Source organism: Scylla paramamosain, chromosome 39 (assembly GCF_035594125.1).
Source record: "Scylla paramamosain isolate STU-SP2022 chromosome 39, ASM3559412v1, whole genome shotgun sequence".
Lineage (NCBI taxonomy): Eukaryota > Metazoa > Arthropoda > Malacostraca > Decapoda > Portunidae > Scylla > Scylla paramamosain.
The window spans coordinates 4382501-4407808 of NC_087189.1; the positions used below are offsets into that span (position 1 = coordinate 4382501).

General features: G+C 43.3%; 2 protein-coding genes across 8 annotated transcripts in view; both read left to right on the forward strand.

Moving 5' to 3' along the window:
• Window positions 1-4450, forward strand: part of LOC135092084 (glutathione S-transferase 1-1-like) — a 113835-nt gene extending 109385 nt beyond the window's left edge. For all 4 annotated transcript variants that reach the window (XM_063990289.1, XM_063990288.1, XM_063990292.1 and 1 more), the window contains exons 6-7: window positions 697-927; window positions 1590-4450. In XM_063990289.1, coding sequence (XP_063846359.1) covers window positions 697-927; window positions 1590-1721 — 363 coding nt within the window. In that variant the 3' untranslated portion in view covers window positions 1722-4450. The remainder of the gene's footprint in view (window positions 1-696; window positions 928-1589) is intronic.
• A 3069-nt stretch (window positions 4451-7519) lies between these two features.
• Window positions 7520-23841, forward strand: LOC135092078 (trifunctional purine biosynthetic protein adenosine-3-like). Of its 4 annotated transcripts, none has more exons than XM_063990275.1 (19): window positions 7520-7541; window positions 10523-10725; window positions 11841-11948; window positions 12263-12402; window positions 12934-13108; window positions 13288-13501; window positions 14376-14506; window positions 14908-15031; window positions 15712-15940; window positions 16681-16897; window positions 17429-17627; window positions 17880-18128; window positions 18813-19016; window positions 19256-19402; window positions 19764-19903; window positions 20508-20624; window positions 20912-21169; window positions 21351-21466; window positions 23166-23841. In XM_063990275.1, exons 1-19 carry the CDS (start codon window positions 7532-7534, stop codon window positions 23230-23232), a joined length of 3048 nt encoding a protein of 1015 aa, XP_063846345.1. In that variant the 5' UTR covers window positions 7520-7531; the 3' UTR covers window positions 23233-23841. The 4 variants fall into 4 exon arrangements, with proteins under 4 accessions (XP_063846345.1, XP_063846344.1, XP_063846346.1 ...); XM_063990274.1 differs by lacking the exon at window positions 7520-7541 and adding an exon at window positions 7618-7867; XM_063990276.1 differs by lacking the exon at window positions 7520-7541 and adding an exon at window positions 7734-7867 and having other exon boundaries at window positions 10549-10725.
• Window positions 23842-25308: the final 1467 nt, after the last annotated feature.

Here is a 25308-nt window from a genome sequence, read left to right on the forward strand (position 1 = left end):
ACACAAACACAGCAGCCCCGGGGATTCCAATCTGTACACACACATCACATATTTCCACGTCCCAAGATAGACCGTCTAACTTTAGCCGCGATTTATACTTGGTATGTCAAACACGTCTCTCTCTCTCTCTCTCTCTCTCTCTCTCTCTCTCTCTCTCTCTCTCTCTCTCTCTCTCTCTCTCTCTCTCTCTCTCTCTCTCTCTCTCTCTCTCTCTCTCTCTGCGCCATGTACGAGTCTCCTTCAGTTGTTTCTGTCCCTTGCCTCTTCCTGTGTGCCTCCCATCCTTTGCAGTGGTATACATTTATTCCATCTCTCACTCTCTTTCTTCCCCTCGATCTTCTGGTTTTCTTCAGGCTCTTTGAATCGATTCCTGGTCTTCTCTTCTTACTAAGCCACCAAACCATCTCATTTTTCACCTTATCACTTTCGTAATGCATTCCACTCCTTAGGAATTGCCAGGTTGTTGTTGGGAAGATGCCTTTTATAGAACGGCGCTTCCTTGATGTTACTCTTCCTCACTGCTCTCTTCTTTTTCCTGTTTTCTTCCTGCTTTTCGTGTTTTTCAGTTCCCTCAATGACAAACCGAAGACATACGAGAGCCTGCCGCCAGTGTTTCTCTTCCTTAGCTTTCTCTTCCGTTTTCTTCCTGCTTCTCGTGTTCTTCAGTTCCCTCAGTGACAAACACATGTCCCGCAGGCCCCCAAGATATACGACGGCCTGCCCCCGGACCCAGAGAAGGAGAACCTGCTGAAGACGAGCCTCGACCACCTGGACCATTTCCTGGAGATCGGCGGCGTGCCCTACCTGTGCGGGGAGAGGATCACCATCGCTGACGTGGCTGTCCTCGCCTCTGTCACTGAGCTGGACGCGATGGAGTACAACTACAGGTGTTACGGGGAGTTCAACAGATGGGTGGAGCGAGTCAAGGTGGGTGGTGGTGGTGGTGGTGGTGGGTAAGGAGTGTTGGTGGCGATGGTGGTGGTAGAAAGGGAAGAGTAGTGGGTAGTGGTGGTGGTAACGAATCAAGGTGGGTGGTGGTGGTGGTGGTGGTGGTAGAGTCAAGGTGGGTGGTAATGGTGGTGGTAATGGATGTAGTGGGGTGAGGGTAGTAATTGCAATGTTAGTGGTGGTGGTGGGTAGTAATAGTAGTAGTAGTAGTAGTAGTAATCAGTTATTCAGTCAGTCCGTCAGTTAGTCTATCAGTGTATCTTTAATTATCTTCTACAGTAAGCTGCACAATCATGGAAAATTCATATTGTTGTTCTATACACTTAAGCACTAACTTGTAGTAGCAGAAGTAGCAATAGTTGTAATCATTAGGGACAAAAAAAAAAATAAAATAAAAAATATTCCCCGCTGTGAAATTATTATGACGCGTGCAGAGAAAAAAGGTAATAACAAAAATCAAATACAGAAAAATAGTTGCTCTAGAATAACAGGTCGTATTTCATCCTCTCACAAAAAAAAAAAAATAATAAGACGGTAAAAAACTCAGCACACAATGAAGTAAGCAGCCGCCTCTCGCGTAAGATAGTAATAATGATAATTGAGTGTATAATTAACTTTACGCTTGTCTCCCTTCCCGCCAGGCCGCCATCAAGCCTTACAAGGAGTGCTGCGAGGAGGGCGTGCGGATGACCAAGGATCGCACCAAGTTCCTGGAGACTGAAGTTAAGAAGCAGATGGAGAAGGAGCGCAAGGCTTCCCTCCCCAAGAAGTAAACAAAGACACGGCGGCGAGGAATGGCGGGTGGCGGGAAGGGGAGGGGTCACTGTTACATCACGTATGAAAATAATTAGACTGGGATGTTATTTCTATTGCTGTTATAGGGTGTGTGTTGACTGTTTTCCCGGCGTGTTTACCAAAAGCCGCCGCCCTCCCGCTAAGTGAGGCAGACTCGGAGCGCAAAGGTGTTATGGGTTGCGCTGCGCAGTGTCCCGAGGGAAGCCTGCGCAGTACGAAGCATGTAGCACAAAGGAACAATAGTTTAATGGAAGTAATGGGGTTGAGTTCCCAGTCTGATATATCATCGGAGGGAGAGAAAAAAGCATAAAAAAGGCCTTGCTGTTAGTTACAATAATAATTTAAAGGGAATGAAATAATTTGTTTGCGCCTCGGTAGATCACTAATTGTTGTGAGGATTCTTGTTGCAGTCTCGCCAAGCTATTAATTGGTAGCCATTTTTTTGGTGATTCATGTGTTGTGTTTTATCTTTTGTTGGTTACTTTGGTGTTTCTTCTTGGCTTTCCGTGTTTCTGAGGGCTTGTTTTTGCTTCCTTCCACAGAGAGAGAGAGAGAGAGAGAGAGAGAGAGAGAGAGAGTGTGTGTGTGTGTGTGTGTGTGTGTGTGTGTGTGTGTGACTGCTTAAACTGCGCCACAACAACGGGATCCTATGGCGCATACTTTTGTTATTTATAAGAAAGACGTAATTTTTAATGGTATGGATGTAATTAACTAATGTACGCTGACATATATATTTTTTTTTTCAATTACTGATAACTACAAAAACACTGATTTCCTTAAGTAACTTGTTAAGAAACCAATTTTACCGTCAATATTAATATATAGTGTCGTATCCCCTGCGTGACACGACCAATCACATGCCTGCATTTTGTCTCAACCAATGGGACTTTTCCGGGTCTTCAGTGCCTCCGTTTTCGTGGGAGGATTAGGGTCTGTGTAACAGTGTGCCTGGTAATTGTGCCTTCAAACACTACCCAAGCGTATATAAGGTCATCATTAGGTCATTTTGAAGCGATGACGACTTGGGTGTGGGTCTCGAAGCAGCTGTGAGATGAATGAACCACTGCCTCGAGCAGGTAATGTTTCGAAGCTTCAATATCTTGTGCTCCGGTTATTTTCTTTTATATCTTTATAAATTTGCACGTAGGGTTAACGTTCTTTGTGAAGAGAGATTTTAATCATCTTACAACACTACCTAGATTTGACGTAATGCTTTCAACAAAAATAATTAGCACCATTATTGTCTGATGACACAATTATGGCGAAGATTGTGATGCAACAGTCATTCGCGCGTCCGTGACTGGCAAGGGGAAGGTTGACAATGAGGTCACTGGAGGCGTGGTTTGGGTTGGCATCACCTGTAATTGGTTCTCAGAGTGGTAGATGAATGGAATGGACTCGGTAATCAGGTTGTTAGTGCGGAGTCATTAGGGAGCTTCAAAAGGTTTGACAATATATGACTAAAGATGACAAGTGGAAAGGATATGCGTGCTTGATACAGGGACTGCCACGTGTAGGTCTGATGGCTTCTTGCGGCTTCCCTTATTTTGTTCTTATGCAATCACATGAGGCAGCACCATCACCTGCACCACTAACACATTAGTTATCACCGTATGCTGCAGTTATAATCACCGACACTCATCACTGCTTGCTAACTACTCCGTTATAATCTCCTTAATGGCAAGGTATCCGAACATAATTACACATCACAGCTTGATAACTCGAGCACCACCGCCATCTTGACAGCACCATGTTGAAAGATAATTCTATATCACTGTTATTAGAACTCGCAACTCATTGCTTATATTGCGTCCACGGGTGAGAAAAAAAATCACGTCATCACAGAGGAGAGAGCGTTGGTGGGGAGGAGACGCTGATCACTAGAGAACAGACAAGAAACACGTGCTGATCTCCACCGCGACACTGTTGACACGCGCGCCATCTAGTGAATGAAAGACGCATTACAATCACCAGCTTTGGACCATACTCTGCAACACTTCTGCGCCGCACCTCCAATACTTTCCAAAGGCTCTTGTTGAAGTGACACGGATTTTTAAGAGTAATTTTATGGTTCGGGTGACAGATTAACAAGATTTCTACACTACGAACTAGAGAAACACGCTTGAGAACGTGGCTAATCATGTCTGTGGCCTTTGGAAATAGTCGTGGGTGGTGAGAAAGCAGGGCGTTTGTGAATACAGGCCACTCCCCATGTGTTGATTCACCGTAAGCAAGTCATCCATCCGCCACTTGTTGTAATATACTGGAGGCGTTGCACTGAAAGGAATGCAGTAACAGGGGACTTAAGGAGAGATGGAAGGGGTTAACTGTTGTATACTGTACGGCTGTTTTGTATTATCCTGAGCCCTTATATACGATGTCAGGGTGTATAGGAAGTGTATTCACGAGAAACTTACACTCGCCCGCAAGTGACCTTAAAAGAAGTGTGTGTGTGTGTGTGTGTGTGTGTGTGTGTGTGTGGACTTTTTCTTCCTTACTAATGCCGTGTGGTTGTCGTGCTCAGCATTTTATCTCAGCGACGTGTGTACATAAGAGGAAATATATACATACATACGTGCATCCTTGGAGCCTCGCCTGGCCGCCGCATGCGTTTGTTGATCAGTGTATGTAATAGTTTATCATCAAGAATATTGTGGGTTTTGTTGCTTCTCAGTTGTGTGTGAAATAAACTGATTCTCTGATGCCCTCCCTGTGTTTGACATCCTGAACCTTGTAGCAGTAATAGTAGTAGTAGTGGTGGTAGTAGTAGTGGTGGTAGTAGTAGTAGTAGTTGTAGTAATAGTAGTAGTAGTAGTAGTAGTTCTTTTGGCTACACTCTTTGCGAACCAGTACCTTCAGTGGGCCTTTTTTTTTTCCACCCTTTATCGTTGCCCTTGGCCAGAGCCCCTCTCAAATGGAAAAAAAAAATATATATATAGTAAAGAATAGTAGTAGTAGTAGTAGTAGTAGTAGTAGTAGTAGAAGTGTTAATAAAAGTAGTGGTAGTAGTATGTGGGGGAGAGAGAGAGAGAGAGAAAGAGTTCCGATTGCAGTAATTGTAATTGTATTCAGGTGTAATTGCAAATGAAATATAACTGAAAGGTCACATACGATAACAGTTGTGGTAATTTCATACACTATATACGTGACGTTCTTGCGCTCTCTCTCTCTCTCTCTCTCTCTCTCTCTCTCTCTCTCTCTCTCTCTCTCTCTCTCTCTCTCTCTCTGCTTGATGACAGCTGAAAGTTTTGTCTGTTTACTCTCTAAATACACTTTCCATTCTTCACAAAGGGGCGAATGCATGCAGGGCTGAGGTGCTGGACAGGCTGCTCTCTCTCTCTCTCTCTCTCTCTCTCTCTCTCTCTCTCTCTCTCTCTCTCTCTCTCTCTCTCTCTCTCTCTCTCTTGTCTGTCTGCCTGCCTGCCTGCCTGCTTCCTTTTGTTCATTCTTTCCATAATCTCATTTGCTTCCTCTTTTCCATCTGCTTTTCCTCTCTTAGTTTCCCTATCTATCTTTCTATTTGTTTTTGTCGTCTCTCTCTCTCTCTCTCTCTCTCTCTCTCTCTCTCTCTCTCTCTCTCTCTCTCTCTCTCTCTCTCTCTCTCGTGGGTTTCCTGAGGCTGGTAACCGCTAGCCGAGAAGAGAGACAGGCAGAGAACCAGATGGGGAAATAGTTTTGCTGGACCGGCCTGAACAGATGAAGAGAACACACACACACACACACACACACACACACACACACGCAGCAGGCAGACGAAAGACAGATAATCACAATAACAGAACAGGCATCTAGGAATCGTAGAAGCAAAGCAGAGAAATTATAGATGAAGAGAGGAGATGAGAACTTAGCACAGAAGACATCATGCAGCGAACAAATGAAAAGACAGACAGACAATCATAATAACAAACAGCCATAGAGGAATCGTACAAGCAAGGAAGAGAAACTGGATGAAGAGGTAAGAACTTGCACAGAACACCTCATGCAGCGAAGACATGGAAAGAACTAGAACAATATAATGACTTAGAATCGTAAAAGAAAGCAAGGCAGGAAAGAATAGATGCAAGAGATTAGGTTTTGGAGAGCTGGCCTGAAATAAGAGAGGAGCAGATAATGAACTGGATGGAGATTAGCTAAAAGGATGTGATAGGATGACCTGGAATAGACGGGGGAGGGAAATGAAGGTTAGAGGAGGTACTTGTGTTGCATAGACTGGTGGTGGTGGTGGTGGTGGTGCTGAGCTCAGCGTGAGAAAGGACACAGAGGTCACAGGTGATGCAAGTTGTCAAGTGGTAATTTATTTGTTTATTTATCTATTTATTTGTATATTTGGTAACAGAAGAAAAGTTAATGATAGCAGTAAGATCTCATCATTCTTATCGTAATGTGTTTATAATGACCATGGGAAAAAAATGGTTGTATGCTCTCTCTCTCTCTCTCTCTCTCTCTCTCTCTCTCTCTCTCTCTCTCTCTCTCTCTCTCTCTCTCTCTCTCTCTCTCTCTCTTTTCCCAACAATAATAATAGTACTGCTAATAAGAATCGATAAGTAACAGTAGTAACAGAAGCAGCAGCAGCAGCAGCAGCAGTAGCAGTAGTAGTAGTAGCAGTAATACTAGGTATGTTCGCATTGAGTTCCATAATTAGCATCAATATTGTGCTTCAGTTTTTGTGTTGTGTTGATGCAGGCAATTATGCAATTAATATTGGGTAGCTGGATCACGTGAGTGCAGTGCGAACACACACACACACACACACACAGAGAGAGAGAGAGAGAGAGAGAGAGAGAGAGAGAGAGAGAGAGAGAGAGAGAGAGAGATTGATTATGCACTCGTTATATTAAGATGTTTAACTAGTCATGGTTAAGAGGCATTTACAGGATGTCAAATAGAGAGCCTTCATTTTCATCTATGTATCTTATCATCATCATCACCCACATCATCATCGGCCTCTATATTGTAGATGAAAAAAATAAATAGATGTTTCACGATTTCAAACGTATCAATATCACTATTATTATTATTTTTTTTTTAATTGATTAACTCCCTTTAGTAGTAGTTGTAGTAGTAGTAGTGTCCTTATATTCTACTGATGTTAAATTTAGTTTCTTTACGTGTGTGTGGTTGTGAGTGGTGCATTTGAGTCACGCCCGCACCCTTCCTTCCTGTGTGTGTCTGGGGAACGAGCTGGCTCCATCAAGGACTCTTCACTTCATTAACTCTCTCTCTCTCTCTCTCTCTCTCTCTCTCTCTCTCTCTCTCTCTCTCTCTCAGACATTTTCTTCAAGCACAGATCAATGACGGTAGTGAGTGAATTGGTATTTACTGAGTGAATTGGTATTTACAAGACTAATTAAACCCGGCCCTTCTCACCCTCGTCTCTTGTCTTATCGCTTGGTAAATTTTCAGTTTCAAGAATGCATTATGTATATCAATGGCCAAGTTGATGTATCCAGCATAACTTTATTTCTTCATTTATCTTGTATAGTATAAGGTTTAATTTTCTGCTTAGCGTAAATAATCTGGGTACCAGACATAACATCGCGTGCCTTTTCTTCCTCTAGACTTCTCAAGGTCACGAACTTGTACGCAAATCTTGCCAAGCTTCCACTGTACCGTGTATTATTGGTCTTTTGGTTATTTTTTCTTATATTCTTCTTGTTACTTCTTTTCGCAGTACATGGGTGAGGTACAGGGCTGCAGGATGGTGTTGCTAGCCCCGGTCAGCTGTGAGGGACCGCCACGAGCATCTGTGGTCACTGGTTAGGCCGTCGCTGCCCCGCTGCTCCTCCGCATGATGCCAAGTATGTCCTTTATTTTCTAATTTATACGCGTGTTGAGATCATTTTCGTGCATCTCTGAATTACATCAGTATAGCTACTTGTTTTTTTTCAAATGCCATTAGTAATAGGAGAACATGTGAACTTAGAGGGAGAAGCGGATTTGAGTCATTACCAGGAAGGAGAATCAGTTGTTAGATGTGAGGAGCAGACGGGAGGAGGGGCAGTGGGTGTTGGGTGGGGGCAGCCCGGCCCCGGCACAGTGTTATCCCTGCTGTCCCTCGGTTTGTGGTGCAGCAACAGGCTCTCCTATACCCTTGCACTTCTCTCTTCCTGCGGGGTGTCATCAGGTAAGACGTGCTGAACAACTTACCTACTACTGCCGTAATGCTGTGTAGAGTTGTCATGACTAGTGTGGGTCTTAGTTTAGCTGTGCCACTCTGTTCTGTCCGCCACACCCGCCTCCCGCATATCCTGTACCTCTTGATCACTGTTAATACTCTCCATTTAGCCTCAATTTAAAGCAGGAATTCAACTAAGCTTTCTTTTGGATGATGGGCAGTTTAGGGAAGCATACACACCGCCTTGCCAAGTGCCTGGCGTCCTGCGGAGCTTTCCTTGCTCCCGGGCGGTTTAGTGGTGGCTACCTCACTCCTACTTACCCTATCGTTTTATCTCCCCATGATCCATGTACTTACTGCAGTTCTTTAAATGATAACATAGTTAAGTGTTAATGGTGTATACCTGCTGGCGTCCACTGTAAGTCAAAGCGAAACAAAGATAATGTTGAAGTACGAGTGAACCAGCAGTGAAGTTAAAAGATTAGCAGCCATCACACCACGTGCACGGCAAGGAAAGAACAGAACGAGGTCATGGAAAATTAAATGATACCAGCGGAGGCGAAGTGTCACGTGTTACAGTGGTGGTGGTGGTGGTGGTAGTGGTGAGATCAAGGTCATTATGACTGGTGTGAGGCGTGGGAGGGATGGTAGGGGTGGCAATGAGGTGGTGAGGGAGGGGCGAGTGATCAAGTCAAGCTAATCTGTTCTTGAAGATAGTTTATTTGAACGTGTAACAGACTCAGTACATTGGGTTGCTGTCTCACCACAACTATTTTTACAGGCCACAGAGATTATTAGCAGGGTCGCAAGTGCTTTTTCCTGTTGACATATTCGAAATCTTCTCACAAGAACCGTATGAACACTTAAAAAAAAAAAAAAAACACTATATAACTTCAACCAGAGCCTTTAGAAAATAGTCGAAGTACGGCACAGAAGTGTTTCAAGATGGTCTTTTGTTAGGGAGGCATGTCAGCTTAGCACAGTCACTGCTTATGACGAGCGCACGCAGTGATAAGCCGAGGTTGTCTTGAATAAACCAGCCCAGCAAACATAGAATACGTGCTTTGAATCCCGAAAATAACTGGTATGGGGATTTGTGTGTTATGGAATGTAGCTGCCTTGACATCTGTCATCAGTTATGGCCTTTCCAGCCAAATTTTAATTGAGATGCACGAGAGAGAAGAAACACCTTAAATAAGACGGTGGTTAAGATCCGTAACAATTACCAGCCAGTGTCTCATAAAGCTAAACCAATCTTCTTAGCTACTTAACCTTTTCAAATAACAGAAATGGTATTTTCCTTCATAAGTGATCGTTGCAACCCGGGAAGCAGTTGACCCCAGTAATATATTGCAAATTTTGGGTACTAGTTAGACCATTGAGTATTTACGAGGATTGAAATGACAAACGGGTTGGCCAACCAGCACGTGAGGTCAGCGCGGGTCGTATCGTGACCTCAACTGCCTCACCGCCTCACACCCTCTCTTGGCTGAACGTAGCCATTCTTCTACCCTGATGTCTGTCAGTACTGGAGAAAAAAAATAAGGAAAAAGATATTAGAATAATGGTTAAGAACTGCAAAATAATGTGTAAGAATAATGGGTAGTAAGTACATGAGGCAGTGAATGAATAGGAAGGAGCGGGGCTGATGACGCAGTGGCCGCTCGCTGGTCTGCGTCTGTTATATTGATCCCGGTATTAACCACGTGGTGATTGTGTTTTAATACCCATCGCCATAATGGTTAATTAAGATCGCTTAGCAACCCCACACCTGCTTGAATTCAGATCACAAAGACACCACTAACGCTATAATCAGTTAATGTGATCCAACGTTCCCATCAAAGCTGTGCTGACGAGTCCCTATCTTCACATGGCCATTTCTAAAACAATGTTAGAATTTGACAAAAAGTATATTTCGGCAGGTATATAATTTTTTTTTTTTTTTTTTTTTTTCATTTATACATGCCTTTCATTTTCACATTAAATGCCTGGTGCTCCAAGTGAGGGCTAGATTATTGTAGAATGGTGACTGGATCGTGGTGACAAACTTCCGCTCAGCCAACAGCCGTTAGTGATGACGCAATCCAGTGGCGGAGATTCAGAAACGCATCTACTCCACATTTCCACTGTTTTCAAATCAAAAGGCTCTAATTGAAGCTACACGGGCGTTCAATGACGTTTTAACAAGAATTCTACATTAACGAGAGGAGAAACACTTGAGAACCCGGCTAATCATCTCTGTGGCCTTTGAAAATAGCCGTGGTTAGAGCAAAGCGTTTCAGAATACAGGCCTTAATCTTACATTTATGCTTTATATAAAAACTTAAATAGTTCTTAAAGTTATCAATATTTTGGTGTTGCAGTTGGTAAATTTTAAAAGCACCAATTAGCAGTTTATAACTATATGAATTGTTTGACCCAATTAATAAATCAATATTAGGTGTTATTATTGCTATCTTTGAATATATTTGCATTTATATCTATCCATAATGCCCACCACTGAAGTAGACAGTTAACCTTCCTTACTAAAAATCACGCCTTAAAATCCCTAAGTGAGGAAGGATCAAGAGTCTCTTTCCTGATGACGTGAAGGAGGACGGAAGAGGATTCCGTCTTTGAAAATAGTATCTTCATTTGTATCCACCAATCATGTTGTTAACACAGGTAGACAGTTAACCTTCCCACGCCAGCAGACAGACATGAGTGGTGTGGTGTTGGTGGTTGGCTCAGGAGGTCGGGAGCATGCCCTCACCCTGGCCCTGGCTTCCTGCCCTGCTGTGACCTCTGTGCTGGTGACCCCAGGCAATGCTGGGACCCTCGCCGCCCCTAAGGCCTCCCACATCACCCTGCCTCTCAAGGACCACCAGGTAAGAACTAATGAGTTAAATTAACTAGCGTTGCATCTGATGGCAAGGAAGTAATCAAAATAATACTAAATAAAAAAAAAGTGATATGTAAAGAATTTGGATCAGATGACATGAGGAAATGCACAAAAAATATTAATGGAAAAAAGTGATAGTGTCAGGAATAAAATGGAAAGTGTGGGGGAGAAAATGAAGGATGATGGAGAAAGCAGGAAAAATTATAGCACTTATTTAGAAATTCTTAGAGGAAATATTAAGAAAAAAAAGTGGCAAGTGTCAAGCATAAAAAAGGAAAGTGGGGGGAAGGGTGGATTATGGAGAAAGCAGAAAAAATGTACCACTTTTTCAGGAACTCCCAAGAGATGAATGTTGCTTGCAGATTGTGAGGTGAAGGAGAAACATTCACTTGGCAACCTGAACTAAAGCCGTGAAAGAGTATTACTCAACACATCTGTACTTGTGTTCCTGTGAATCATTTTGGTGCGGTGGTGATCAACCAAACTCCATTTAAAGCCTTCTTTGTAATTTTTCTTCCAGATTTCAACAGAAACTAATCCTTCAATTTTTGTGAAAGAAAAATGCAGCAAGATTTATCACAGCTTCAGGTTATTATGAATATATAATAGTCATATACAATACCAGTTTATTTCCATTGTATACCTTTTACTTGAAGCATTGCAGCAGCTCAGTGTGTCTTTGCCAGAATCATTCTTCATCATGTTGCAGAGCAGTCAGAGCAGTAACACCTATGTTATACACGTCACAAGACAGTAACAACTATCTTATATTAGTACAAGTTGATCTATTGAGTTGCTCCTTGAAATTAATTAGGTACATAAATATCCTCGAACCCAAATATTCATTGACCAAGAACAAAATAGAGTTAATGTTAGGATTAATCTCACAAACCCTCCATTATCAAGTTATTACTTATTTAAATGACACTTACACCATGGATGTCTTCATTGGCATTTCATTCATTATTAAAACTATTTTTTGTGTAAATGACAAGTCATGAATAGTTATTTTGCTTTCAAGCATGCAACAGTCATGTCATTGGCTATGCACTGTCATGTCACAGCTGCAACACAACAGGCTAATGTGTGTGTACTGGACAGGCGGTGGCAGCAGCATGTGTGGAGCACGGTGTGAGTCTGGTGGTGGTGGGGCCTGAGGATCCTTTGGCACAAGGGCTGGCCAACTCCCTCACTGCAGCAGGCATCAAGGTGAGTGAACATAACACAAGGACAGCTGCAAGGAGCCTCCAGGCCTACACATGGCAGTCCGTGTATGCTGGCCCTGCCTTTGAATGTGCCCCTCACACCATGCATTGTCCTGGCAATGCTTGGTGGAGTATATTTTATATCTGTTCTGTGTATTAATTGCTCTAAAAAAATAATGGAAAGAATATTTCTATGCTTAATTTATTTGGTGCTTGACTAAGAAGCAAAGTAACACCCCGGAAGTGCCTTGTACAAATGCCATGTCACATCACCATCTCCTCAAGCCTTACCTGCACTCCCCCCCCTCCCCTCCCCAGGTATTTGGCCCCACCAAGGAGGCAGCAAGGATAGAGGCTGACAAGTCTTGGGCCAAATCCTTCATGAACAGACACAGCATCCCCACTGCTGCTCACCAAACCTTTATCACCACTCAGGAAGCCAAGACATTCATCAACAAGTAGGAATAAGAAATTATCTCTGTAGTAAAGTGGGCTTTAGGATTACTTTGCTGTTTATTAATTTGTTTTATTTGCTTATGGTTGATTTTCACACATTATACGTTATGGTTGCTTTATCTTGTGTTTAAGAGCAGTAAGGACATTGTGGCTCAGTCTTATTTGGCTTATTGTTGATTTTCAGACATTGTGCATTATGGTTGCTTTGTTATCTTATATATTTTGTTGCTATGATTGTTCTTCCTTATCTTTCCTAGCACTGTATTGTAAAAATTGTTTTCAGTGAGATGCAGGAGATGAAAGAGGGAAAACAGAAGGTTAATTTAGTCTTTTTATGCTGCAGGAATTTTTACAAGATCCTAACACAAAAATAGTATCTGAAAATTTATAGAGTAAGGAGAAAATTTGTCTAGCATTGAAAGGATTAAGGACAGTAAGGACATTGCGGATCTGTGTTCATCCTGTGAGTGTGTAGGTGTATGCTGAGTCCTTGTTTTGATAGCTCATTGTTTTCAATAAGAGTACCTTTCCAGGCAGCAGTGGGCAGGGTTTGCTGTCAAGGCTTCAGGGTTGTCAGCAGGGAAGGGCGTCATCGTGGCAGACACAGCAGCTGATGCCTGTCAAGCCGTGGACACCATCAGTAGTAGCTTCGGGGAGGCAGGCCAGACCATTGTGGTTGAGGAGAAGCTGGTGGGAGAGGAGATATCAGTAAGTGCTCAAGTAATCTAAGTTCTCAAGTAATATATGAACATACTATTGAGAAAACTCCAACCTGGTATAAGCCCAAGTGATGAAAATGCAAAACTGTGTGTGTGTGGAGAGATTAACACCTACACTGCAGCACCATGCAAGAAACATTTATAATCACTTCACTCATCCTCCTGCAGGTGTTGTGCTTCACAGATGGTGTTGATGCTGCTGTGATGCCGCCAGCACAGGACCACAAGCGACTTGGGGATGGCGACCAGGGCCCTAACACAGGGGGCATGGGAGCCTACTGCCCCTGCCCCCTCGCCTCACAGCAGGACCTGGACATCATAAAGAAGGATGTCCTGCAGAAGGCTGTGGATGGACTTAGGAAGGAAGGGACACCTTTTGTGGGTGAGATTTGTGACTTTATTTATTTTTCCATGTAATGATTTCACTTTATTATATATATGTATATATATTTTTTTTTTTTCATTCTCTGGTGCATTTTCTATCTTGTAAGAGGGGCACTGGCATATGGCAACAAAAGGAACTAAAAAAAAAATGGCTTTCTAAAGTGCCAGTCCCTAAAGAAAGGTCAAAAGGTTTATCCAAAATTGGAGGATAAATGTAGCCGTCTGTATTCATTCTCTGTAATGTCGGACTGTTTGCATCCACCTCTCTCTGCTTAGTGTGTGGCTGTCTGCCTGTATTCATCTCTACTTCTCTCTGACAACCATGGACTTGTGTAATATGTAACAGTTCATTTTCTTTCCTCTAGAGACAACTAATCTCATCTACCATTTGTTTCATCCATTACTTTGGCAGTTAGAATATAATTAGCTTAATCATTCAGCTAATCATTCACTTATTGCCATCATAATGCAGGGTTTAGGTGAATCTTCTCTTCAGTCATTCAGTCTGTCCATCCTCCCATGTGTTCATCTTCCCATTGTCACCCTGTCTCAGTCATTCAGTTTGTCTGTCCATCCATGTGCTAATCTTGTGTCATCTCTTCTGTCACTCTATCTGTTTGTCCATCTACTCATGCGTTCCCAGTGTCTTCAATTCACCTGTCTATTCATCCTTCCCTGCATCATTTTTCTCAGTCTGTCTCTGTCTGTCTCTCCATCTAATCTTCTCTGTCATCTCTTCTCAGTCACTCACTCCACCTGTCTGTTCATCATCCCTGTGTCATCTCATCTCAATCATTCAATCCATCGGTCTGTTCATCTATCTATGTGTCATTTCCAATCAGTCATCCATCTATCCATCCCGATGTCCCCAGGTGTGCTGTATGCTGGCCTGATGCTCACTGTGGATGGGCCCAAGGTGCTGGAGTTCAACTGTCGCTTTGGAGATCCTGAGACTCAGGTGCTGCTGCCTCTGCTGGAAGGGGACCTGTATGACATCATGATGGTAAATGACAGGGTGACAGAGCCAGGAGGAAGGGATTGAGAGGGGCTAGGACAAGGGGACAAATCTCAAGAGAGGAGCAAAAGTAAAGAGAGTTGTAAGGATGATAGTGAGTGACCGGGCCAGGAGGAAGGGATTAAGAGAGGCTTGGACAAGAGGGGAGCAAATCTTGAGAGAGGCAAGATTAAATAGTTCTAAGGATGATAGAAAATTATGGCCAGGAGAGGCTGGGAGCTGGGACAAGAGAGGAGCAAATCTTCATAGAGGGGCAAATAAGTCTTAATTCTTGGTGTGGTTTGTGAAAAGTAAAAGTTTAATTCTTTGTGTAGTTTGTAGGAAATAAAAATTTAATTCTTGATGTGATTTGTAGGAAATAAAAGTAATTCTCAGTGTTTTGTGTGCAGGCATGTGTGGAGGGCCGCCTTGGTAAGGTGGCCGTCCCCTTCAGCCAGGACAAGAGCTGTGTCGGGGTGTGTGTTGTCAGTGGAGGCTACCCAGGCAGCTATCCAAAGGGCAAAACCATAACAGGTAGTTCTTGGCATGTCTTATTATGTAGTAGTGATTGGTAAGTGGTTGGTGGTTGTTTCTGAGGTGTGGTTGTTGTGAGGACAGGTGGTGTACTAAGGACTGTGTAGGGGAAGTAATCTGAGTCCATTTTCTATAAGACTTGACAGTTTTGTATTCCCCCTACCCAATAAATGCTTATGTGAATAAATAATGATGAACAAATGTGTGATTGAGGTAAAGAAAAATAGTTGTCAGTATTTGTATAAGTTTGAGTGATCTGTTTAAAATTAATAGTATGTTGTAAAAGTTCAAAAGGAAAGAAAAGGAATGGAGCTGTGGAGATGAAATGAATGGATGGCTGAAATGTAGAGGGAATTGAAAAAAAAAAGGTTGAAGAGACTGCATACTTTAGAAACTGGTGGATGCATGGGGAAGGTGTGTAGACAAGATGATACTCAAACCAGAGGAAATTATAAGTGTGATCAGATACTGTGGCTGTATGGAATCCTGATTGGAAATGTTGAAAACAACAACAACAACATAGCAGGGAAGGTTGACTGAAAATAGGTAGACACTGTGCAGGCCATTGAAGTAACACGGTGAATTTCTCATAAGACAAAGGTTTTAACTTAAGGTGATGTTTTAACATCAAGTGTCTGGGGAAAGTATCATACCACTTGTTGACCTCTTGACCCCTGCAGGTGTGGATGAGGTGTCAGGAGAGGCTGGGGTGCAGGTGATCCACGCCGGCACCAAGAGGGAGGGCAGCTCACTGGTCACCTCAGGCGGCCGTGTGCTGGCAGTGGTGGTGACAGGGGCAGCTCTGAGGGACACTGCTGACAGGGCCACACAGCTGGCAGGACGCATCACCTTTGAGGGCGCCACCTTCAGGAGGGACATTGCTGCCCGGGCCACTAAGGTCACCTCTAGGTCAGCTGACTAACTCAAGGCACACCACTAAACCCACTAACCTGCTTGGGGAAGGTAACTGTAGCCACTAACCTCAAGACTACAACCTCCACTACCCCTTACTTAAGTAGTCCTGCCTTACTGGTTCACCTTGACTAACACCAAGCCACATCTTTACCCCTCTACCTTTTCCTTCCACCTCACAAGTGATCTTTCTCTCCTTGACCCTTCACCCTGCCCCTCCACTTGCTCACACTTTAACGTACCTATTCAGAAGCTCTTTGCTCTTCATCTCCATGGCCAAACCATCTCATAGTATTTCTTTTCAACATTCCACTTTCCACATTGCCTCCATTGCACATCAGCTCATGCCATGACTTTCTCCGTTCTGTGTTCCAGTTTTGCTGAAACTTGAAACACTCTTGCCTCAGGAAACTGGTGTGGTTTGTCATGTTGTTACAATAAATAAATTAGCACTGAATATTTCATTATTTGTCTTACCTTTGGGAAAAGTAATGTAGTAAATGCAGCTATACATTGTACCAGTGTTGGTTTCATATGTCTTGTTTATCCGTGTTATTTTTAAGATTTCAAAAGTAATAAAGCATTGCAAACTAGAATGTACTAAAAACTGTTAGCAGGAATTCTGTTCTATACTAAAACCTTAATGGTCTTTGAAGTAACATTTTAAATTTTGAGAATTGATCTTATAACACTGGGGAGCTGTGGGCTGCTTGGCCAAGCTGATTGACGTGTCTCAGGTTTGGTGGTGGCGGAGTCACTTACAAGGACAGTGGGGTCGACATCAACGCTGGGAATGAGTTTGTGGCAGCCATCAAGGAAGCTGCTGGTGCCACAGCCTGCCCCGGGGTGATGGGTAGCCTGGGGTCCTTTGGCGGGCTCTTTGATCTCCGGCAGACTGGCTTCAGGGATCCCATTCTGGTGTCCGGCACTGATGGTGTCGGTACCAAGCTGAAGGTATGCAGTGCGGTTGCTGAGTGTGTGATGAGATGTGGAGTTTTGTCAATGAGTGAATATGGTAAAGGGTTTATAGGCCAGTATTATGAAATGCTTTGCTCACATATCTACTTTCCAAGGTCATAGATAATGAGCCAGATTCTTAAGTTTCTTTTTCCTGTTAATAATGTAGAAATCTTGTTAATCTATCATTAAAACCATACAAACCTGTGTTATATCAACTAAAGCCTTATGAAAGTAGTGGAGATGCAGCATAGAAGTGTTTCAGAATATGGCCCATCATCATTTACATGCATCTTAGATGACCTGCCGGGTGTGTTGAGTCCAGTGGGGTGTCATTAAGTGATGAGTTTGCAAGAAATAAGGTGGTTTAAGCTTGCAAGAGATAAAGGAGAACCACACAACTTGGTGACACTGGCACACACCGTCAGTGCCACAGTCAAGAAGTGTAAAGGCAGCACAATTCCGTGATGTCAGTGAATACAAAAAATTCTTTGTGTTGGCCTACACTTAACACTTTCTCCCTGCCAGGTGGCCCAGGCAGCAGGGATGCATGACACAGTGGGCCAAGACCTGGTGGCCATGTGTGTCAATGACGTGCTGGTCCACGGTGCCCGGCCACTCTTCTTCTTGGACTACTACTCCACGGGGCGCCTGGAGGGGCAGGTGGCAGCCAGTGTGGTGAAGGGCGTGGCTCGAGCATGTTCCCTTGCTGGCTGTGCACTCATTGGTGAGTTGCCACCATGAGACAGTCAAGATATATTGGTGTGTGCACAAAAATATGTGAGAAAATATTTGAGAATGTGGAGATGTTTTGAGTAACATTAAAAGATACAAATCCCATCATAGAATGGGGTGAGTGATAATGGTATTGTCACAGACGAGGAAGAGGAAATACCCCTGCTCTCACTTTACAGGGAACAGCCACACAGCTTGACAGCTTCAACAGTAATTGATAAAGCAGCCAATTCTTCCCAAACAGGTGGTGAGACAGCGGAGATGCCCGGAATGTATGCTGGAGGGGAGTATGACCTGGCAGGCTTCACAGTGGGAGCTGTGGAGAGAGGCAACATGCTGCCCCGCACCGAGGAGGTGGCTGAGGGGGACGTATTGGTGGGCCTGCCTTCCTCCGGCCTGCATAGCAATGGGTTCAGTCTGGTGCGCAGGATTATAGAGGCTCAGGACCTGCAGTACAGCGACCCAGCTCCCTTCAACCCCGACAACACACTTGGTAAGCTGTCGCTGCTGGGGTGCTGGGCTAGAAGATTGGTAGGTCAGTGGGTTGATAGGGTAGAGGACTGGTGGGCTGGTTGGTTGCTGGGTCATCTTAGCCTTAGCTTGTATATTCGTAATTTTGTCGATTGATTTCCTCCATCAGATATGAGCATGTTTTTAATCGTTTCCAGTTTGTGACTCTTGGTGTTTGTTAAGCCATATTTTGTATCAGTTCATCATTTTAGGACAAACTTATTTTTCCAGATTTTATTCTCTGCTTTTCTGGGTGTCAGATTTCCCATGCATAGAATACAGTAATGACTTAGTGGGGTGTCCTAATTTTTTAATGTTATCATTTCAACTGTCTGACATTATATATTTTTTAGTACTTACATTATTATTCCAGTCTTATTCCAGTCATCTCGTGGAGGGATGTTAATCATCAGATCATAAGAAAGTTGAAATCTGTCAATTGTTATTTTGCCAAGTCTTGTTTAGCATTTCTTCTTCCTGGAGTCAATTCAAAAAGCTAATGAGTTGTCTCAGAACTATAGGGTTACTTTTTACTTTAATGTAAGACTGGCACTGGCCAAAGACAACAAAATTTATATAAAAAATGTACGATGAGGTGCCAGTCCACTAAGAGCCAAAAGGATTAACAAAACTAGAGAATTATCTCATATTGATATGTGTCCTTCAGGTGCTGAACTGCTCACCCCCACCAGGATCTACTGCAGGAGTCTGGCTAAGGTGCTGGAGGACGGCTTGGTCAAGGCCGCCGCACACATCACTGGGGGTGGACTGCTAGAGAACTTGCCAAGGGTCCTACCAAGCCAGCTGAGTGCACATCTGCAGGCATCACAGTGGCCCCTGCACCCCGTGTTTGGCTGGCTTGCAGCACACGGTGAGGATGCAACTGTATCTCCTGTGATTGTTTTGCCTTGGGATGGTTTATAGAATTAGGTGAAGCTTTTGATGCTTTGTCTTTTGAGGTAGCCATTTCCCTGGAGTGAGGGGTTAGTGCCATGTACAAGTCTCCTCCAGTTGTTTCTGTCCTTTGCATCTTGGAGGCCTCTGTGTCTCCCATCCTTTGCAGTTCCAACATAATTCCATCCCTCCATCTCACTCTGTGCCATCTTGCAGGTGTGTGCAGCGAGGAGATGGCCCGCACCTTCAACTGTGGCCTGGGCATGGTGCTGGTAGTGGCCGCAGACAAGGTCATGGAGGTCATCAGTCTCATCCCAGGTGGAGAGGCTCGACAGGTGGGCCAACTTGTGCCCCGGAAGGAAGGTTTGATGAGCTTTGTACTGCTGCTCTTGGCCACCATATGCTAAACGTCTCCTATTTTAATGGAAAACTTGTATTAATTTTTTTTAGTTGCATACTAGTAGTAATCATGTATTGTATCATATTTTCTTGCTATTATTAGAATACATATACCTTAATTATTTGTTCACTATTGATGTTTCTCACATGAATGAATGTTCAGCCCAAATCTCTCAATACTTTTCTCTGTCTCTCTCTCTCTCTCTCTCTCTTTCATTTAATTTCTCTCTCTCTCTCTCTCTCTTTCATTTAATTTTATTGTCTGTCTTGGTATCGCACCTACGCTGCCTTCCCTTGCTAATGAAGTGTTGGTGTGGTGCTGCAGGGATGCCACAGGTGGTAGTGGAGGAGCTGGAGCAGATACTGAGTGCTGCAGCTGCACCATTGCTGATTCAGTGCCCCTCTCTCACCACTCCACGGAGGAGGGTGGCAGTGCTCATCTCTGGCACAGGAACCAACCTACAGGTGAGAGTGGTGGTGGTGGGGACTCACCAAGGTGGTTTTGCTATGGAATCTGTGTCAGGATTCTCTTTAGCTCCATTTTTTGGTTTTGTTTTCTGGGAAAATTTAAGCCTCTTAAAATTTTGAATTAATGTAAAATTTCTACCAATTGTTCTTAAAAACTAAAGATCACATGCATAACAAACAGACTGTTTGTCACATATTCCTCAATCAATGCATGTGCATAGATTGTGATACAGTCTGTCTTGCACATCTGTGCTGACAGTCTGTCTTGCACATCTGTGCTGGCCTGTGCTGACTAAAAAAAAATATTTTAAAGAACTTTTTGTGTACTCTTGTAATACAGTCTGTCTTGCACATCTGTGCTGGCCTGTGCTGACTAAAAAAAAATATTTTAAAGAACTTTTTGTGTACTCTTGTAATCTCCCTTGATGCAGTGTATTTGCAGTGGCAAAACCACTAAATGTGTGGTAAAGTAAAAAAATTTGCCAAATTTTTGGCAATATTAAGGGTTTTTAATAAATTATCCAGATAAAGTAAAAATAAATTTAATAAATCTCAATTTGTGCTTTAAAGCTGTACAGGTCTGCAATGAATCATATTTCAGGCACTGCTGGATCACACCAAGGGAGGCCTGAGTGGTGCCGAGGTGGTGGTGGTGGTGAGCAATGTGGCTGGAGTGAAGGGCCTGCAGAGGGCACAGGAGGCAGGGGTTACCACCAAGGTGAGAGGCACCATGGCTTACTGAGGCTTCCACTACTTATTGTAGTTAACTACAGGACAACAAGCCATATAGTTGCTTGTCAGAGACTGGCCACCCTGCTCAGAGTGTCCAGGCATAGTGGCAAATTTAGTTCATTATAATTTTGAATGGAACACAAGATATACAAAACTGTGATGCCTGCATAACATCACAGCAGCTTTGATGCTCCCTCCTTGAGCTAGTAAGTTGGTTGTAAGCAAAGAATTTTATCCTCAAGAAGTGATCCTCACAGACAACCTTCTCCTTAGGTGGTTCCTCACAAGAACTACAAGAGCCGTGAGGAGTTTGAGGCAGCAGTGAATGCTGAGCTGCAGGCTGCCAGAGCCGAACTGATCTGTCTGGCTGGCTTTATGCGCATCCTGACCGGCTCCTTTGTGCGGGCATGGCGTGGCCGCCTGCTCAACATCCACCCTTCACTGCTGCCAGCCTTCAAGGGGATGCATGCCCAGCGGCAGGCACTCCAGGCCGGTGTCACTCTCACCGGATGCACTGTCCACTTTGTCTCGGTGAGAAGCAATCACAGCACCACTTTAGAACACCACTTATACAGGAATTAAACTATTCTGATACTTGGTGCTGGTGTGTCAAAGCCTAATGAATGGCAGCATACTGGTTATTGTTGATGAGGTTTGAGTTGACATTAGGAATTTACCTTTCATACTATTTCATTGCTGTTGCCCCTTTCAGGAGGAGGTGGACTGTGGAGCAATAGTAACACAGGAGGCAGTGCCTGTCCTACCCGGGGATACAGAGGAGGCCCTGGTGGAGCGCATCAAGACAGCAGAGCACCGCGCGTATCCCAGGCAAGGCTTGATGGGCATGGAATAGGAAGGAGTGATGAATGATTGACCTCTAGTGCAATTAAGAGATTGGGCCTAGGCCCCCCAACTGCACGTCTTCTTGACATATATACATAATCACTGAAAAGATTCACCTGGTAAAGCACTGGGACAAATTTTGTTCATGGTACTCTGCAAGGGGCAGCACTTGTGTGACATGATGGTAGCATCATTATCATGTCACACGTGCCCACTTGCATCTAGCCAGTGCTTGTGTTGTTAGTGGGCATCCGGCATCCACCACTGAGGCTGATTCTGCATTATCTCTGAAGCTTGTAAGCTACCATTTGTGTGGCTCAGCAGGTTTAGCATGGCTTCCACCAGTGTCAACCACATTGACAAGATGGTCCAGATAGGCAGACCTCAAAACGTCTAATTAAATTGACAGTGTGGCAGAGGTGTGCATCATCATCAAGAAAATAGTGGTGTGTCATTTGTGTAGGAAGCTCCATCCCTCTGGCTGTGAGTGTGAAGTGCTCTGTGAAGTGACAACAAATGGAGAGGAAACCTGAATGTTTGGTGAGGTGCTAGAAGAATGGGTGGCAAGCCACTATTTCCCAATCAAGGGCATGCACCACCACCACTGCTGCACTGTCAACTTTGCCTGATCACCAAACTTATTTTCTTGGTTGGTTGCATGGCTTCTTCCTTTGAGGAGAACTATCAGGGTGGAGACAAAGTAAACCAGCAAAGCTAGAAGTTACTTATGGCTGTGAGTATGTTCAGCCAGGTTTGCACACAGTAGGGACAACACAAAACCAGTCCTTGGGTGATGGAGGCCCATGAGCAACTAACACAGGCCAGCTCTAGGTGGCATTTAGGCTCCCATGATATTGCTAGGGGAGGTAGAACAGCAGTAATATATAGTTGTTAATGAGGGAACATTTGGGTGATGGAGGATGAGTGGCTTGTCTCAAGTGTTATTACAGTATGATTGGAGAAAGTAGTACTGCTGCAACTTAAAGAGGAAACAAGAACAGGACTGTGGGTAATAATGAATGGAACAGGACTGTGGGTAATAATGAATGGACATCTAAAAGCTTAGGGAAGAAATGTTGGGCGAGAGTGACTGTCTCTCATAAACATAATGTGGACAGAACATCATACCATGAGTGTGTGGAAGCAAGGGTGAGTGCTCAGAAGAGAACAAGATGTGTACATTCTTTTCATCCTTTCTCTCTGCAGGCAGGGGAGAGAGTTGAGCTTGTTAATGAATCATAGTCTGCAGGCAACACAGAGCTCACAATCATAGTCTGGAGGCAACACGGAGCTCACAAGTGTTAATATTTTTAATATTTTCTCTGATCATAATACATACTCTGTCATTTGTTCTGATGCTGACGAACTGACTCGCTCATAACTTGCTTCCCTATGCCTGTAAGGAGAGAATGATCAAGATGTGCACTCACCAGATTCACTGTCCTCTTTGAAGTAAGTATTCATTCTCACTTCCCCACCAACCCCCAGGATGCTCTGCCCACAGTATGTTTATGAACCCAAGTCACTCACCATGGTTCTTCCTCAAAACTTTCCCAGATGTTCAATCATCACACCATTCCAGTTTCCTCCTCTGAGCTGTGGTAGCAGCACTCAAGACAAGTTCCTTATGCACGGTGAACACTGACTTATTGATTTTCAGTAATGTGTTGCCTCTTCCTTGCAGAGCGATGGAGTTGGTGGCCCGTGGCAAGGTGGTGTTGAGGGAGGACGGTACGTGTATCAGGTCATAGCGCGTCACACAAGCCTGGAATGATGCTGCTTCTTAGTGGATGACAGTGGCACGGTGGTGTTGAGGGAGGACAGCACATGTATCAGGTCTTAGCAGGTCACACAAGCCTGGAATGATGCCAATCCTTAGTGGATGATGAAGGGTTTATAAACCTAAACCAAAGCAATTTCCTTAAGTTCAAAAACCAAAACAGGAAGATTAAGTTAATTTGAATTGAATTGATAATCACAAGTGTGGATCGATCTTTCATCCAAGGGCTCAGGAATCCACAGAACTAAAGATAAATATTTAATTTAACCAATGATATTTTACTTTGACAGCTGATCTTCACAAGTAATTATTCACATTTATATAAAGTTAACTAACTGATTAGTTGAGGAATTTTTCATGCGATTTGTGTGAAGAATCTGAATTATGATTGATTCCAAAGTAAAATTATTACTAGAAATTTGTTCCACATTGAAAATTCTATTGATACATGGACTGTTAATGCTATCTAAGTGTTACATGACATGTATTATTAACTTTACTGCCTCAGTAAAGACACTGCTCAAGTAAATAAGAATTTGTTATGCAGTACAAACAATTGTTAATAAAACTGATGGGTTGATCTTTTGTTTCCTTGCTTTTTGTGTTGCCTGATGACCAAGGCCAGGTGAGGTGGTAACAACAATCACAGCACTTGCATTATCCCAACCAGTGCTTCCATTCTTGGCACTGCCCACCACACTGCTGGAATGATGGAGTGAATGACAGCCATGGTTGTTCCTGGCAGGCAAAATTAGCTGAGTGAATTGGAGACCAAATAAAATTATGAATTCATAAACCTTAGCAAACCTTAAGAAAATATATGCTTTTAAGCCTGGACAAAAGGAGGTCAATCAATAAAGGAAAACTGATGTATGGGTGATAAAATGATGTATGGGTGATAAAAAGGGGTTTCTGAACCATGACAAATGCAAGAACCAATATACAAAAATGGAAGACAGGAGAAGCACAGAAACATGATGCTTTGTATAATATGCTGCAACAAAAAAATCTCAAACTTGCAAATCTTCATATAATAAGCTACAACAAAAAAATCTATTTCAAACTTGCAAATCTTCATGGACAATAACAAAACTGATCCACTTCATCATACAAGCTTTCACCTAACAGAAGGTTAGGAAATGCAATAAAACACTTGCCACAACACACAAGACTAGTCCATGATAGGTACAGCTTCAAGGTGATCCCTCCAACACACACACACACACACACACACACGATATGAACACGAATCCCTCTCTTAACATAAATCACTTAGACTAACTAATGAAATAGTTACATTAGTTTCACACAATCCCTAGTAACCTTTCAAATACAAATACAAGAGGATGTTTTAAATATTTACATATAGCCTGTAAGATACAAAAAATACCTTTCATCCCCTCTTTAATCTGTCTGTTCATGCAAACTAGATTTTTATACTGCTCCAAATGTTAACAGAAGATGAATGTCAAAGGGTTAACAAAACAAATCAGCAGCATGTCAATTAAGGATTGTTTTATGCATGTCAATTAAGAACTTTACTGCAGGCTTTGATGTTACCTCTCCAGTTACTCTTATTATGGATGACTACACACATCATTACCTCATCCCCATAATGGTAAGGCAGGATACGCATTCCCATCAGTGCACATGCAGCAGAGACCTGGAGACAGACGTTCAAGTTAAGTATTCAAGCAATTGCAATGAGTCATGAGAAAGATGGCAGTGGTGAGAGGGATGTGGACAGCTGATATGGAAGGTTCAGTGGTATCGCTGGAAGGTTTGGTGGCGTGGCTGTTAAGTAATGCGTGGTGGCAGGACAGGGATAAGGAAACACACCCAACATTAATTTGAATACACCCAACATTAATTTGATTACCAGGAGAGGACAGGTGAGTGAGATGACAAGAATGCTGACAAGACGTAAAATGAGAGGATGATTTGATACTTGGAGAGAGAGAGAGAGAGAGAGAGAGAGAGAGAGAGAGAGAGAGGCGGGGATGGAGCAGTGGGGAACATGAGAAGATTGGCGAGTGCAAGGCTAAGG